The 17354-nt window shown below is 42.6% G+C and overlaps 1 protein-coding gene across 1 annotated transcript in view; it reads left to right on the plus strand.

The window, feature by feature from the left end:
- The first annotated feature begins 2312 nt into the window (after positions 1 to 2312).
- The window catches only part of DOCK8 (dedicator of cytokinesis 8), a 95008-nt gene continuing 79966 nt past the window's right edge, over positions 2313 to 17354 (plus strand). The window contains exon 1 of the mRNA XM_064438327.1: positions 2313 to 2499. Coding sequence (XP_064294397.1) covers positions 2447 to 2499 — 53 coding nt within the window. The 5' untranslated portion in view covers positions 2313 to 2446. The remainder of the gene's footprint in view (positions 2500 to 17354) is intronic.

Consider the following 17354-nt stretch of genomic DNA (forward strand, 5'->3'; position numbering starts at 1 on the left):
AAGTGATGCGCAATGCAGCCACTCACCACCTGCTGACTGATGCCCAACCTGTCCCCAGGGAGTGATTGCTGCCCGCCCTGGCCCACTTCCCCCAGCTTATATACTGAGCATGACATCATACGGTATGGAATATCCCTTTGGATAGCTGGGGTCGGCTGTCCCGGCTGTGCCCCCTCCCAGCTCCTTGTGCACCTGGCAGAGCATGGGAAGCTACGCCTATTCTCTGAAGAATACATTGAGACCCAGAATGAGCTGAGAAAAGTCCTTGACTAGTGTGAGCACTACTTAGCAACAACTGGAACATCAGTGTGTTATCAACATTATTCTCATCCTAAACCCAAAACACAGCACTGTACCAGCTAGTAGGAAGAAAGTTAACTCTACCCCAGCCAAAAACAGGACAGCACTGAAGAGAGCTGTGGAGGCAGTGACCATGTTTCACCAGGCTTGTGCAAGTGCAGACCAGAAGAAAGGTGGTGTGAAGCAGTGTCTTGCCATGGCCAGTATCTCTGATGCTCCAGAGTTTTGTTGTCACCAACACACATGCCAGATCATAGCTACATATCAGTGATTTGCAACTAAGTGATATTTAAGTTCTAATTACAGGTAGGTAAGTGGCCTTATCTTGGTGGCATAAAGAAAGGATGGGCATGGTGGGTAAGCTCTGGGCAATAAAGTGTCTAATTTGTTCTTCCCAGAGGAAATACTTGTTAGTCAATACCATGCTATTAATAGTAGATTTTAATATTTTCTTTCTGAAGTTTTCAGACTCATATCTAAGATCTTATTCTGCTGTACATCCTTGTGGGTTCCCCCGTCCCCCCAAAATATGTCCATATTTGCTTCCATTTTCAACTCTTTTTATTTACTTCTGTTTTTTGTTAAATCTTCCACCCTTTCAGCCTTTCCGCACCTCCCTACCGACACATAGCCAGTGCTCTCCATGAAGTGATCTTCAAAGACCATAGGGGTTAAGAGACCAACCATACTTAACATAGCTCCAGAGAATGATGAATCCTACAGAGTAAGAGGTAATTGTTAGTAGCACAGTTTTAGGCCTTCACTGTTCGACAGTCTTCCATTCCTTGCCTCATCTCACGTGGTTTTCCCCTAGATACCCTGCAGCTCACTGGGAATGCCCAGGTAAGCTATGATTGCCTTCCAATGGGTCAATCCTGATGTTGTTGCCACCAAGGCATGGATTTAATAAACACAGGAGAACCTAGAACTTAATTGCCTCTACTACCCCAGAATTCACCTGTGGAAACTGTCTTTGGCTTCTGTTTCCCAGTACAAATGAAGCCCAAGTTGTGCTTATCTGCAGAAGCATGAAATCTCAACCAAAGCTGAGAGAAAAATACTAGTAAGGAGACATCACTTTGTAACAGAACCACAAGATACTTACTAAAAATGGCCTTTTTAAAAAGTTGAGCTGTATGTGCAGGTGAATAGACCAGCAGTGGGCCCTGCTTTGTGCCAAGATGAGCTGGTACCTGATGTTGGTATGAGTGAGTTTTCCTTACACACTCGGGTATTTTAGGGGCAAAAGGAACATATACTTTGGGTGCACACATGTATCGGCAAAATATCATCCCAGGTAAAGAGCTGGCATCCATTTACATCTTACACCTTGCTGTCTCTTCCTGCCCGAACAGCTCCATCCCTGTGCCAACAGGGCCGAAGGAAGGACCACGGCTATTCCCTCTGCCTGAAGGGCAGCGGGCGCCGGTCTGCCCTGCCCTGAGCAGCCCTGCCTAGGCCTGCCCTGCCTAGTCCTGCCCTGCCCAGGCCGGCCCTGCCCGGCGGCCGCGCCTGCTGCGGCGGGGGAGGACGGGCTGAATCGGCAGCGCCCAGCGGCGGCCGCTGCCTCCTCGCCCGGGCGCCCCCTCAGAGCAGCGCTGGCCCCCCGGGCCGGCGTGTCCGAGAGCCGCACCGCGGTTTCCAAAAGAAAAACGGGTCGGGGGGGCGGGTTGCGCAAGGACTTCCGCAGCGGTGCGCGTTCACGGGTACAAGGTGTCTTCCCCCCCTTCTCGCCCTTGCCTAAACGCTTGCCTTCCCCGCTGCTTCTATCTGGACCCCTCCAAAATACCCACAGGCGGTTCGGGTGTCGCCTGCATCAAACGGGGAGGTGAAATCCCAGCCCCCCGCCAGCGCCCGGGTGCGGCGGGCAGCTGCGGGAGCCGTCGGGGAGAGGCGCCCGGGGTGCCGGGGCTGGGCACCGGCGGGAAGGAGAAGCCAGCTGTGCACAGGGGCAGATCCCTCCTACTCTGGCCGATTTCGGTGAGGAAGGTGAAATGCGGAAGTTGCCACCCAGAACTGTCAGAAGACCGTCGGGTTTTTAGCCCGGAGCAGGCAATTAAGAAAAATAAATAAATAAAGCCGCCCTCCGTGCCTACAGCCGGCGTCGGTCCTCGCAGGCGACCGGCATCCGCGGCTGCTCTCCCGCATGGCGACTTTACCCGCCGCAGACAGGAGGGCGTTCGCCCTGAAAATCAACAGGTAAGGTGCTTTCCTCGACCCTCGCAGCTACTCCTCGCCGGCCTTAGTCTGAGACCCGGCCAAAGCAGGCGATCGGGCTGCGGCAGCGGTGGTCGGAGGGCTCCTCCCCGGGAGACCCCCGGGGCGTGGAGCCCTCTGCCAGCTCCCGATAGCCGGGCTGGCCCCGCCGCCGCCCGCCGCCAGCCTGCCCTCGGGCGGGCACCCGCTCCCTCCTCCGCCTACCGCCGCCGGCGAGCGGCGACCCCCGGGGCGCCCCCCCTGGACCGCGGCCCCGGCCCCGGGAGGGGCAGTCCCAGGGCGCGCTTCTGCAGCTGGGGTTGCTCTGACCAAGTGTGCAATATATACTGCAATGACATACATCCCTGGGAGTTTTTTTTTCTTTTCACCCTTTCATGTATGAAAAGATCCTCCTGATGATTGAAAATAAATCTACCTCCCCCCTTCCCTCCCTAAAGCAAATAAATGAGAGCTCAGCTGTTGGAACGCCGTACTCTTGCGACTTGAGTTTGCTGCCTGCTAGACTGTGGTGTCTTTTTCTGGGGCAGTGTGACTCTCAGCCGGTCTGTGCTCTGTGGTGGCAGCAAGAAACCAAGACAATTATTTTCATATTATTAGGTTAAAGGAAAACACAGGCCTCCTTTCTGAGAGTCTTATCATCTGGGACAAAAACTGTTTCCAGGGTGTTGATGTTAAGTAGAAGGTGACTGAGTTTGGTGGCACATAAAAGAACAAGTAGCGTAATGGTAATATAAACTGAGGCTAAGCCTCTGTGCCAGAGAGAAAAGTATGCAGAGAAACTCCACCTCCTCAGCAACTTATTGGAAGACATGGGGTTTGCAGTCTCAGAGGATAAAATTAGCTCTGCTGTGATGTGCCTTTCCCATGGCAGAATCCACATCAGTGTACCTTTCCATATCCTTCGGGAATTCATTTTAAATTTGTGGAGGAATGTTCGCAAGTGAGACGTCACATTGAGAAGCCATCAGATGAGCAGTTCACTACAGGATCCTGCCGCGATTCCTGATCATTTGGACTCTTGCTTAAATAAAGAGCGCAACTGGCTGATATTTAGAGGGTTTGGGTTATTTTCTTTCTTCCTATTTTTAGGGTCAGCCTTCTGGCAGCTTTTCTGAGCTGTGGTGATGGTCACTGTTCATCATCGTTACTAAAGCCTTACAAAGCAGTGGAATCACAACAATTTGGCTTAATTTCACAAAGGCTCACAAAAGTTTTGCTAGTAAGAATTGTTGTGAAATTAAACCAGTCTTATAATTTATAAATTTTTTTTTCCTTTGGATTCAATAGTGAAATGTTCAGTATTTTTCTGTAGCAAATTAAATGTTCAAATATGTTATGCATCATGTTCTGGATATGATTCCAGTTTAACAATCTGCATGTTTATTTTGCAAGTAAGAATATTCTTTTTTATGCAGTATGGTAAAAATCACATATATTTGCTAGCAGAACATCAGGTTTCCCTTTCTTCAAAAGAAGCAGGCCGTTTTTCCGTGACTCAAGAGCAGTTTGTTCTTCTTCACAAGAAGTGTTTGAATGTGGTGGTTTCAGTTTTTTAAAAGGAATTTTCAGAATAAGAGGAATAATGGATCAGCGTGTTAGCTTTCTTGCCTGTACACAAAAGGTTAATTTACAGCTATAAAATTTTGTTCCTCTTTCTTCAGAGTTCCTGAGTTTACATCTTCAAAATGCAACGCTCAGTGAAAGGTGCTGGCAAGGCAACAGTTACAGGAGTTATTACCTTGCCTGTATATTTACTCTCCATTCACTACAAATTTGCGTGAAAGCTCTTCTCTTTCTCACTCTTTCTCTCGCCAGTGACTTGACTAAGCTCTATAATGTTTTTATGAGGATGAGCGGAATTTCAGGCTGTGTACTGGTTCCTCAGTACAACAACAGCTGCCTCCCTGCTAGTTACGTAAGGCGTACCCTGCTGTGTTTGGTGACGCAAGATAGGTATCTGACCACCTTACGAACTATGCTAAACACTGTCCTGTAAAAAATTAGCAATGACATGATCCAAAATGTTGTGTTAGTGGTCTCGTCATGATTTGAAGTTAGTGTGAGTTACTGATCATGAACACTGGAGGTAGAGACGCTTCAGGAGCAGCGGTTACATGATAAGCATCACATTTGTACAGAACAAGGTCAAACTTTGAAATCAGGCCTTCAGATGGCTTCGAACCTGTAAGTTCCATATGCAACCTGCCCACATAACCATGTCTTCCTATCACTTTATTCTTCCTTCCACCCATCTGGTGTCTGTTGCCCAACCTGTTCCTCCCTGCCTTTTTTAATCCTGCAAAGACTGGCACATATGTTTTAATGCCTATATGTGAGTAGTTCCTTCTGTTTTAATGGGATAACTTTTATGTAACGATATTAATCTCGTGTAGAAGTGAAGGAACAATCCTTTAGTGCCCCTCATGTTAGGCAGCATTCCTACTACTTACATGTTGGTTACCCGGAGCTAAGTCGCTGAAAACTGAGCAGGACCTCAGAAAACATCCTCTTTAAATAATGGGGGTTTTTTGTTATGTAAGAAATTAAATTCCTGCCCGACTTTATGCATTTTTCAAAATGAAGCCTAAAGTATCACTTAAAAGTAAGTTGTAACTGTCTTTCCAAATGGCCTCCTGCGCTGGACAAGGGAAGGGAACGAAAACCCTCATTAATGTGCAACACTAAGGAACCTTCATTGTGCTCTCCAAGAGTGTTCAGTGTCTCTGGTGGTTGGAAGCCGGCATGGGGCATGGAAAAGCAGATCAACCTTGTTGAGTTGAGTCTTAGGTAGTAATTAGAAAGTATCTGGACTGCACGTTGCAAATGTGTCTGTTTTCCAATCACAGTATTTATACCCAGAAACAAAGAAAGTTGAAATATAATTTTCTAAACTGCTGAAAAAACCCCAGCTCATCATTGCTAGAAGTGTGGGCTCTAACACGTACCAGCTGAGCAATGTGTGTCTGAGAGATCATAAAAGCGGAATTTTAATCAGTTTGCCTCAGTAGTGTGTTAGGATAAACACAGCATTCACAGAAGATATTTTCTATTTTTATTACTTTTATTTAGCTAATGTAGTTTACTATTTTTTTCTTCCATATAGATCTTGTGGTAGTAGTTATTTGTTTTGGCTTCAAGTGAAGAAAATTGTGCTTTAGGCGCCTACCTGGGGCGCTGGCCACCAGTGCTATACATTCAAAACATTTTAACACATACATGGCAAACCAGAAAACTATCAAGAGCAGTAATACTGCTTCCTAACATATCACTTAACTTTCAGTCGTGTGACCCATGCAATTAAAAACCCTTCCAATAGACATAATCCTCAACTATCTCTACAGACAGCTGATGTCTGCGTTCTACAAGTGTTATAAAACAAATTTTTCACATTTACTTAAATCATTTCACTTCCTTGTCCCTGAAATTGTCCAGTTGCCAAAAAAAAATTTTATTTTCCTGTTCTAGTTTTAAGACATGTACTTAAGGATGAGTTTACATGCATAGATTTGTATTAAAAAAAAAACCAAACAACCCACACCACCAATATTAAAGCAAGCATTTAGCTAAAGATGTCAAATTTTAAAAAGACTACAATAGAAATCAAATCCCTAACTTATTCTCAAATTGTACTGTGAATTCTACTTTACATTAATGGTGACAATACCTTTAAACTATTTCTACCTGAAATGAAAAAGTCCTCTTAAATCTTCTATTGTACAAAGTCTCCGTTCTGAAGGGTCACAAGAAATTACCCTAAATGGGAAAGGCTGTTGCAGAGGGGTCAGGTACAGTGCAAAATGGTTTCAGTGGCAGAACAGGCCCTTTCCTATGTACTCTGATAGCAGATTTCTGTTCAGTGCAACTCCTTTATGGAGCTGAGGCCAGCTTCTTTCGATTAAGTGCCAGTAAAACCATTGTTATATGGATATAATAAAATGCTAATTATTTAAAAGCAATTTCCAGACTCCATTGTATAGGTCAAGCTATTTCTTTTAATCAATTTTTCTTTTTAAATTTTAAATATATTAAATAAGCTGCAGGGAGAACCTCAATCTTTTGTGTGTACAACAGATTTATGTAGTAAGTGTAAAGATCTACCGCTTTTTTTAAAAAGTGTGGTAAAATCTCATAGTCAGTTTCTTACACAAAGTAATACATCATAAAAACTGTAATAAATTACCAGTCTGCTAATAGTGAAGGCATTTCCCATGTGTTTGCTGTATACCTAAAATGCATATTCATAATTCATCAGCTTTTAAAAGCTGCTGGCAGATATATCCTCCTTATCAAGTATGACCATTGAGCCATAGCCTATATTATGTAATGTCAGGACAGTGGTAGTATTAAAAATCCTGTGTTCGTTTTTACTGAGTCAACCTAATTCAAGGAAGAGAGTTACAGAGGAGAGCACGCTTGATGAAAGGGTGGAATCCTGCTTGACTCTAATGAGTTGCACCGTGGGAATCTAACTGAGGATAACTCAAGTTAATAAGCCTTTGCAGGTTTATAGTCAAGGCAATTTTTTCAAATGATCAAATAATAACCCATTTGAATTAATCCCAAATCCATGCCATAAATACACAGTACACTATGGCTTTTGAGAGAGGTTAAAAAATTCCAATTTGTAATTGCTGTGGGAAAAGACTTCTTACATACTATATGTGTGAAATAGTAGTGGGTTTCTATTTGGTACAGAGAATATTAAACACTAATAACAGATTAAAGGTAAAAAAGTAGGACATATATGTTTCATGTGTTATGTATGACAATCTGTTAGTAACAGTTTACAGTAAATGGCCAGTTTCTTAGACTTCTATAAAATAAATGAGAAGCTGATTTTTCAAATCCGTCAGAGCACATTACTTGGAGCTGTATGTGCAGAGAGCGTAAAGGTCAAGTTTGCATCTTAGAACCATAGAAAGGTTTGGGTTGGAAGGAACCTTCAGGGATCACATAGTCCAACCCCCCTGCAGTGAGCAGGGACATCTTCAACCAGATCAGGTTGCTCAGAGCCCCGTCCAACCTGACATTGAATGTTTCCAGGGATGGGGCATCTACCACCTCTCTGGGCAACCAGTGCCAGTGCTTCACCACCCTCATTGTAAAAATTTCTTCCATTTAACTAGTCGGAATCTGCCCTCCTTTAGTTTAAAACCATTACCCCTTTTCCTAATGCTACAGGCCTACTAAAAGGTCTCTATACTTCTTATCACCCCCCTTTAAGTGTTGAAAGACTGCAATAAGGTCTCCCCCACAGCCTTCTTTTCTCCAGGCTGAAAAACTCAACCCTCTCAGCCTGCCCTCATAGGAGAAGTGTTCTATCCCTCTGATCATTTTTGTGGCCCTCCCCTGGACCGCTTCCAACAGGTCCATGTCTTTCTGGTACTGGTGGCCCCAGAGCTGAACATAGGACTCCAGGTGGGGTCTCACCAGCTGTCCACACTTCTTTTGATGCAGCCTGGGATACGGTTGGCTTTCTGGGCTGCAAGAGCACAATCCCAGCTCATGTCTAATTTTTCATCCACCAATATCCCCGAAGTGCTTCCCTGCAAGGCTGCTCTCAATCCCTTCATGCCCCAGCCTGTACTGATATCGGGGTTTGCCCCGGCTCAGGTGCAGGATCTTGCTCTTGGCCTTGCTGAACCTTGTGAAGTTCATGTGGGCCTACTTCTCCAGCTTGTCCAGGTCCCTCTGGATGGTATCTCTCCCCTCAAGTGAATTCCAGGTCCTCTGGATGGCATCCCTTCCCTCAAGTGAATTCATTGCACCACTCAGCTTGGTGTTGTCTGTAGGCTAGCTGAAGGTGTGCTCAGTCCCACTGTCTTTGTCATTAATTAAGATATTGAATAGTATTGGTCCCTGTACTTACCCTTCAGGAACACCACTCGTTACTCGTTTCCATCTGGACATTGAGCAGTTCACTGTAACTCCTCAGATGCAGCATACACCTAGTTAGTTATCCAAGTCCATCCATAAAATCCATGTCTCTCCAATTTAGAGGTAAGAAAATTTGGGGGGCCATACAGAAACCCAGGTAGATTACATCAGTTGCTCTTCCCTTTCCCACTGATGCAGTGACTCCATTGTAGAAGGCCACTAGGTTAGTAGGGCACAATTTGCCCTAGGTGAAGCCATGTTGGCTTTTAATGGCCTCCCTGTATTCCATATGTTTCAACATAACTTGCAGCAGAATCTGTTCCATGATCTTACCAGGATCTAAGGTAAGGCTGACTAGTCTTTTTCCTGCATACTGGGTTTTTTTGAGAGCCTGTTAGCTTGGCTATGGGAAATACTGGGGTGGTTGTCTTTCAGGAATACCATTATACTTTTTTCACTTTTCATTAACTTTTATATTAAATTTTTACCAGGTTTTCAGCTGAGTTCAACATGTGTTTTTTTCCCACTTGCCAGAGCACGTACTTCCCATTTCCAGTTCACAGGGATTATAAACTGACCAAAGTATCTGCTCATTTATTTAACAGAATCACAGAACGGTTGAGGTTAGCAGGGACCTCTGGAGGTCATCTTGTCCAACACCTCTGCTCAAACAGGGGCATCTAGAGCTGGTTGTCCAGGGCCATGTCCAGATGGCTTTTGAAGACCTCCAAGTAGGCAGACTCTACAACGTCTCTGGACAACCGCTACCAGGGCTCAGTCACCCTCATAGTAAAAAAACGTTTCAGGTGGAACCTCCTGTGTTTTGGGTTATGCCACTGCTTATGGTCCTGTCACTGGGCACCACTGAAAAGAGCCTCACTCCATCTTCTTTATGCCTTCCCTTCAGATATTTGTATACAGTGATAAGATCCCCCCTGAACCTTCCCTTCTTTGGGCTGAACAGTCCCAGCTCTCTCAGCCTTTCCTCATGGGAGAGATGCTCCGGTCCCTTAATGAATTCCATGGCACTTGGCTGGTCTCTCTCCAATAAGTCCATGTCTCTCTTGTACTGGAGAGCCCAGACTTGGACACAGAACCCAGGCATGCCTCACCAGTACTGATCAGAGGGCAAGGCCCATCTTCTTCATCCTACTGGCAATACTCTGCCTAGTGCACCCCAGGATAACATTAGCCTTCTCTGCTTCCAGGGCACATTGCTGGCTTATGTTCAATTTGGTTGAAGTCATGGTGTCCTAGGACCAATGTGGTCATGGTCCTCCAGGACCTCTGTATCCTTTTCTGCAAAACTGCTTTACAGCTGGGTGGCCCCCAGCATGTATTGGTGCATATGTTGTTGAATTTCATGAGGCTTCTGTCAGCCTATTTCTCCAGCCTGTTGAGGTCCTTCTGAAGGGCAGCATGACCTTCTGGTGCATCAGCCACTCCCCCCAGTTCTGTGTCATCAGAAAACTTGCTAAGGGTACACTCAGCCCCATCAGCCAGATCATTAACAAAGATGTTAAACAGGATTGGACCTGGTATTGACCCCTGGGGTATCTTGCTAGTTAATGTCCTCCAACTAGACTTCATGCCACTGATCACCAGCCTCTGGGCCTGGCTGTTCAGCCAGTTTTTGGTTCAACTCATTGACTGCTCATACTTCACCAGCTTTAGACATAAGTTTCCTGTAGATATATGAAGAAGACAATCTCTTTTTCCCAGAAAAGTCACTCCTGTCTCCCTGACATACTGCAAGCTGTTTTCTCCTAGATTTTTATGGCATCATTGTCTTGGTATCTTCTGGATTTCTATTCAGGATAAGGAATAGTTTGTACATGGCTCTAAAGCAGGTGCAGAGGAGGGAGGGAAGACAGAGAGAGCTCTGCTCCTTCATGCACTCTCAAAAAGGCCAGTCCCCACTGCTGCCTCCACACATAGATGCTTGACCTCCTATCCCACTGCTGTGTGGTTTCAAGGCAATCTGAGTGAGCAGAGAATATGAGGAGTTGAGGCCGTGGTTTCACCCCTGTTATATCAGTTATGACTGCTTACTGCATGTGAACAACTAAACTGCCATTAAATGTCTCAAAAAGCTGTTTCCGTAGGTATATTAACCTGTCTCTTCTTTTTGGACATTTCTACAGGTACCTCTCCACTCCAAGGGGGACTTGTAACTTGCAGGAATAACTACCTTCTAAATCTATCAGATTTAGTCAAGAGTATTAAAGCAGGCTAGGGATGGATCCTATCTATTGTAAATAGCTCTTAAGATAATTGAGGGAACTTCCTAGTGCCTGTGGGTTATCTTTTCATCAGCCCTAGAAATAATTAATTTGCTTTTGCTAGGGTGGTTCCAGCAAGCAGTCAAATCAGACTAAATCTGTGTCAGTGCAGAACTCTAAACATGTTTTACAACCGCACTTGAGCAAATGACAAATTTAAGCGGTATACAGTTTGGCTGGTCACCATGTATCATTCAAACCAATATCAGCTGATTTGCATCTCACATTCTGGCATTGATAATTGTTGCATTTAAGCCCAACTATATCAAAGCCTGTCTGCATCCTCACAGCCTGCTGAATTATACCTGGGAGTAAGCTGTGCTGTAGACCATATGAGCTAGAGTGTAGCTGAAGCCCATAAGAGGGACAGCTACAGGGAAAGGAGGAACGCTGCTATAATATTTGTTATGGACTAGGCTTAAACTGCAAGCTGTCGTGTTTTATACAAGCACAAAATTAATAAAAAGAAGAGCAAACAATGCGCAAAGCCACATTTTTCTGTGCAAAACTGTGTGTGTGTCTTCAAAATGTTTCTAATTCCGATGGGAAACTGTGTGAATGTTGCTTCCTCCTCTAGCAGAGGTGGACTGTAAATTAATTACAGGAGTAAGTTGAGGAAGAAAGCAATATTATATATCAAGATTATGCCATTGGGTATCAATTCATAGTGCTAATATGCATTAGTTTATCTGCTCATTTTTCAAAGGTAAGTTTATGCACAACTCTCTTACTAGGTATGACATCCCATTATTGTCCATCACAAAGACTAAATGCACAGACCTTTCCTCTGGTACACTCTGCGAAAGATTACAACATTTCCTGCCTAAAATAATCTAACTTTTAGGAAGTAGAAAAGAAAGAGTAAGAAAATGCCCTCCTCAGTACTTTCTAGAGGATACTAATGCCTTTGGTCATTCACAATGATTTACTTTTGGTTTGTATTGTTCACCCTGGCCTTTACCATTACCCTTTCTGGAGTGGTCTGGCAGCTATACAGTCAAGGTGATAGTAACCACTTAAGTAGGGGGTTGATGACAAACACAGGCCCATGCAGCCAAACCTCTATGAAAAATTACAAGTGCAGGAAATACAGGCTCCATAAGACAAGGGTACTCTTTATCAGCAAGTAGGCAGCTGTAGAAAAAAGCCTTTAGAGGAGAGTTGGTCATGCAAGCAGAATACTATTGTTACTGTTGAGATGGATGTTACTGACAGCTGTTGTTAGCAGGAAGCTAATCTTTTCATCTGACTGCATACTCAAATTTTGTTTAAAATATAATAATCTATTTCCTATTACAGTTGTTGAAGACTGGTATTATACTGTACTTATCTGTGCAATCACTGGAATCAGACATAATAATCCCTGCTACATGATTGGAGTACTGAAGTTTTTGCTTTGTCTCTGAAAGATGGCTGGTGAGCAGGAAAAGGACTTTAGGCTCTGAGCAGAAAAGCTGCATTTTAAAATCCTTTTTTAAGATCTTATGTCCCCCTTAGACTTCAGACATCTGCATTGTGAAATCTAGGCTGCAATTTATGATAAGCTTCTTTTTTTTATAGTACAGGAAATCCTAAGCTTACCCAAGAAAAACGTAGTTGCAAATGAGAAACATCCACCAAGTCCCGAATATGAACATTCCTTATTTATCCTTCCAAAAATTTTTCATTTTCAGGCATGAAGTAAAACCCAGTAAGGAAGAAATATTTGATGTTGCATTTTGTACCCTCTACCACTTTCAGGTTTTATGGTCATTACAAATTACAGTTCATAAACATAGCTCAGTGTAGTTGTCCTTTTTTCTATTCTGACTTGATCTGGGTTTTTTTCCATTTGATTTGAAAAACACACACCACACTACACTGTTGTTCGTAGCAGTAGGAAAAAGATTAGCCTGTGAAAAGTGCTTACTTGGTAACATACTCACACTAAATGCTTACCATCATGAGTGGAGTTAGAGAAAAATAGGTCCAGGCCTAGATCAGCTTTTGAGCCAAGTTCATATAAAAAGTCCACAATATTTTTCTTTGTGACCTTTGTAGAATAATACTTGCACACAACGAATCACACAGTTTCCTGAGCTTCAGTAGTAATGATCTAGAGCGTTTTTATAAAGCAGTCAGCACACCTGAACTCAATATTACTAATTTTCCCTGAAGTCAAGCAAACTGGATTAGGTAAGAGTATATTTTATTTTAGTTGTCACATGACCTGAGCTTTACAATCATTATAACAAAACCTCATGTTTACAACATTGTTAGAGTAAAATTTAACTTTTTCCCAAGCTTGACGTTTTCCAGATGAATTGCGAAGTGAAGTCCAGTTTGTAACTTACAGTATAAAATGTCTTGCATCATCCAAATGTGTTTGTGAGGGTGTGTAATATAATTTCTATGGAATTTGTACCTGTAGTGATAGCCAGCAGACACAAAAATATATTCTTTTTAACAACATAGTTGTTAACATATGCCAAAATCTGTGGGTATTCTTATTTTTAAAAGTGTGAGTGGAAGATAGAGCTTTCACGTATATCTAGTTACTGCTCTGGATCCCACTGAAGTGGAATCAAAATTCCCTATTCTAAAAATGGCAATACCTCTTCATGTACTTGAAATTGGGCCAATTTTTTCAGGTATACTGCCCTAATAAAAGATCCTACTTTTTCTAGTTAAACTTACAGGTCTAAAGAAAAAATGTTATTCTAAGAAGTAACTGGAGAAAAAACAGTTCATGGTTTTCCTGTCACAGAAGGGTCACACTGAAGCTCCCCAAATCTGTGTTCTGAGTAAATGAGGGGCCAAATTATTATCACAAATTATTTTTCCAGTTCTGTGCCATTTGCATTATCTCCTCCTCTGGCTTTTGAAGTACTCAAAGTATTAAAGACCCGTCTGTGAATATATTGTGAATTTCTTTGAAGTTGTCAGTCATGAAAGAGATGAAATACACATTTTTTTCTTTGTTGACAAAAATACCAACCATGACCTTGATAAAAATAAAAACAACCCTGTAAAAGCAAAAAGAAAAATTCCCTAGAAAAATATTGACATGGTCTTTATTATTATTCTTAATGTCTGACTTTTTCTTCACTTAATAATTGTTTATTGAGAAGAAAGTTAAAGCACAAAGTATTAAACTTGGTACAGGTTTTAGAAAATTAAAAGCATTATGGTAGCATTGTCTTATGAAGCTTAGATAATACGTGTGAGCTGGAGGATAAATCCTTAATTTATTTCATCATCACCCTGGTGTGCAGACAAAGCAAAAATCTAAAAGGACAAACTGATATAATTCTATTACATTTCAAGTCACTGTATAAAAGGAAGATGGCATGTAGATCACTAATGCTTTTGAAATTGCCCTTATCATTGCTGTTGAAGAGGATCTAAGATTTTGGGAAACATTTAAACACTTTACCAAGAAACAAACCGGGGGGGAAATAAAGAGGTAGGCCCTAACTACAAAATTTAAGAAGGGCAGGGAACTGCTTGAAGAAGTCCAGCTACCAAGATGATCAGGGGACTGGAGCATCCCCCTTATGAGGAAAGGCTGAGAGACCTGGGTTTGTTCAGCCTGGAGAAGAGAAGACTGAGGGGGGATTTCATCAATCCCTATAAATATCTGAAGGGTGGGTGTCAAGAGGACGATGGGGCTAGACTGTTTTCAGTGGTGCCCAATGACAGAACAAGGGGCAATGGGCACAGGTTGGAACACAGGAAGTTCCACTGAAATATGAGGAATAACTCCTTTACTGTGCGGGTGACAGAGCAGTGGCACAGGCTGCCCAGGGAGGCTGTGGAGTCTCCTTCCCTGGAGACATTCAAAACCCACCTGGATGCGTTCCTGTGCCCCTGCTCTGGGTGTGTCCGCTCAATGAAGGTGATCTCCAGAGGTCCCTTCCAACCCCTACCATTCTGTGTTTCTGTGACAGATTTGCCCTGGAATATAGACCTGTAGTGTCTGCTAGGAACTTCAGGGGAACATTTGTTAGAAAGCTTTTCTTCAGCCATGTCAGCTGAAACAAACATTTAATGAGACACCAGTGTATTTGTATTGCATATGTAAACTGTCATTATCAGTTTAAGCCTATAACAGGATGACAGGTGAGGTTGATTTATACTGTCTGCTTTCCAGGAGGTACCACTAAACTATCATATGAATCATTGCACCTAAAACCACTTTTATTGCAATAACCAACCAGTCAACAAGTTTTTCCGTATTATCAATAGAGCACAGTGGTTAAAAAGCACATAAAAGCATAGTTCATCAAGCCCAAATCCTAAGTCTTCAGTTTCTTCATGTGGCATGGAAGTATGTTTGTCCTTTTCTAGAAAATTAATTTTTATATAAGGGTGTGTCTCTTCCTAAGGGAGAAACAGCAAAAGTGAGCAGCAGTGAAAAATCTTAACTGAATGAGTGGCATACATGACCTGGGACAAAAATAAAGGTTGACCTCTTGCCTGTTTTACTTTTTAACAAGCTGCCAGCATGATGAAGTTGACAATTTCCTCTCCTAGATTTGTTCCTGCACCATCTTCTTTGGGAAGACTGTGGTTAAATTTCAACCGTCTCAAATAGGATCTTTATTACTCTAGCTGATATAGAGTCTTAATGTGGTAGACCCCAAAGCAGGGGTGTGCCAGAGGGTGTACAGCCTAACTGAGCCATCAAGGAAGTAGCAGCTAGTTCAGATCAGCTACTGCTGCAAGCAGTGACTAACAAAGCAGCGCTCTGATGCCTTAAGGACTAATTAGAAACTTAGAAGAAAAACAGGCAGTTCCACTGGCGGTTACAAAAGGACTTCTAAGCAAGATTCCCATATTTGCTGTTAAAGATCTGGATTGTTGCCCAAAAATGTGTGTGCATGTGTGTGAGTGAAGGAGAGGGGTAGCTAATTGTTACCTTATTTTTAGTGGTAACTAGAGAAGTTTCACATTAAGCTCAGAAAAAGAACAAAAACTACTTGAGAATTTTCTGTGTCAGTGTCAGATGAAAGGGATTACTCCTCAGGGTAGCCAAGACTAAATATTTTACCTGTTAAGCCAAAGTTTTCACTATTTTACTTTACAATTCCACCATCTGTATGCATTTAAATGTGAATGTTTCTCCATCCTTGGGGACAGTTCTTATAGTCTCTTTTTATTCAATTTTTTCATCTTTCCTTGCTGTCTAATTTTGTATGCAGCTCTCACAGAAGACAACTCACTATTCCTCAGAGTCAGCTGGAAGGGACTGTAAGGATATTAAGGATTACTCTTCCTGCCCCCCTCTAGTAGATAACTTCTAATAGTAGGTAACTTTGGATAACTTGATCCAGTAGGCATGAGAAGCATACTTTTTAAATTAGTTTTTTCTTATGAAGTGTCTAATTTTCAGCTAATAGATGATCTTTTAAGCTGTTCTCCATTTTCTTTTATTTCTAAATCACTGTTCTGTGGTTCAGTTTTCATGTTATCTACATATTAGCAAAATACCCATTGTGCATGCCTTTAAACTACATATTTCAAAGAACTATACTGTCAAGCAGAATTACAGTGAAACTACAGAACCAGCTTTTTGCTTTATAAGCATTCATATAATTTTAATCACAGAAACCAACAGTATTCAGCCACAGATCTAACATATGTTAGAGAGAGAAAATAAATGGCTATTTTCTCTTCCTTTCCTGACACCTCATCTAGGCCCAACCAATAACCCAAATCTCCAAGTTCCCAATCATGCAATGAGCTCTGCCCTGAGAAACATCCCAGAATTTGACCTACAACTTAAATTTAAGAACCTCCAGGTGTAGTCTGTTACTTTGGTTACACTGTTGTTTTGATAAATTATGCAAACTGTACACTTTGCATTGCAAAGTATTTGTGAAATACAGACTATGTCTCAACTTTTTGTTAGCAATTCAGGAGAACTGCTGGAGGATTGCATCTACCAGGGGCACAGATGCTGGTGAAATTCTGATTAAGCAGCACCAGATTTGGGTTTTGGTTTGGGTTTTGTTGGGTTGGTTTTTTTTTTTGTCCCTGCTACTCTCCAGTCCCATCTGGGTGAATCGGGAAGTCTGGTGAGCTCCAGCTTTTTCAAGATTTACACCATAGGAGTACGGCATCGTCATTCAGGTAGGGCCAAGGCAACACAGAGTGGAGCAATGAATTCCAGTTGACGTTATTTTGCTCCCACACAATGGAGCAGCCAAAGACCTAAAAACGTCCAGAAGAGCCTTAGGCTGACATCATCTGCCCTATTTCCACAGGTTTACACGATCTTGCAACATGCCATGAATGCTGACTAACTAAGAATTCAGCAGTGACTTTTGTAGAAAATACCTCCCCCAAATCTACACCTTTTTCTTTTCAGGTAGTGTTTCCTCTTTATTCTAAACAAAGGGTCAGGCACCAGCAGGAGAGGTGTGTAGAGCTATTAACACTGCTGAGTCCTGTTGCTGGTCACTGAAAAGCTTGCAGTGGTCCAGCTGCTAGTTCAGAGACATGATCTACATCACTAGTGTGCTCTTGTCACTGTGGCATCACCAGATGGCCACTTCCAGTGTTCCACTGCAGCTGGAACATTTTTCCTAATACCTTATTAAATCTTTCTTGCTTCAATTTAAGCAGATTACTTCTTCTTGCTCTCTCTATGGACATGAATTGCCCATTGTTTTCTTTACAGATTGCTACCTTTTA

This window comes from Phalacrocorax carbo, chromosome Z, assembly GCF_963921805.1.
Source record: "Phalacrocorax carbo chromosome Z, bPhaCar2.1, whole genome shotgun sequence".
Classification (NCBI taxonomy): Eukaryota; Metazoa; Chordata; class Aves; order Suliformes; family Phalacrocoracidae; genus Phalacrocorax; species Phalacrocorax carbo.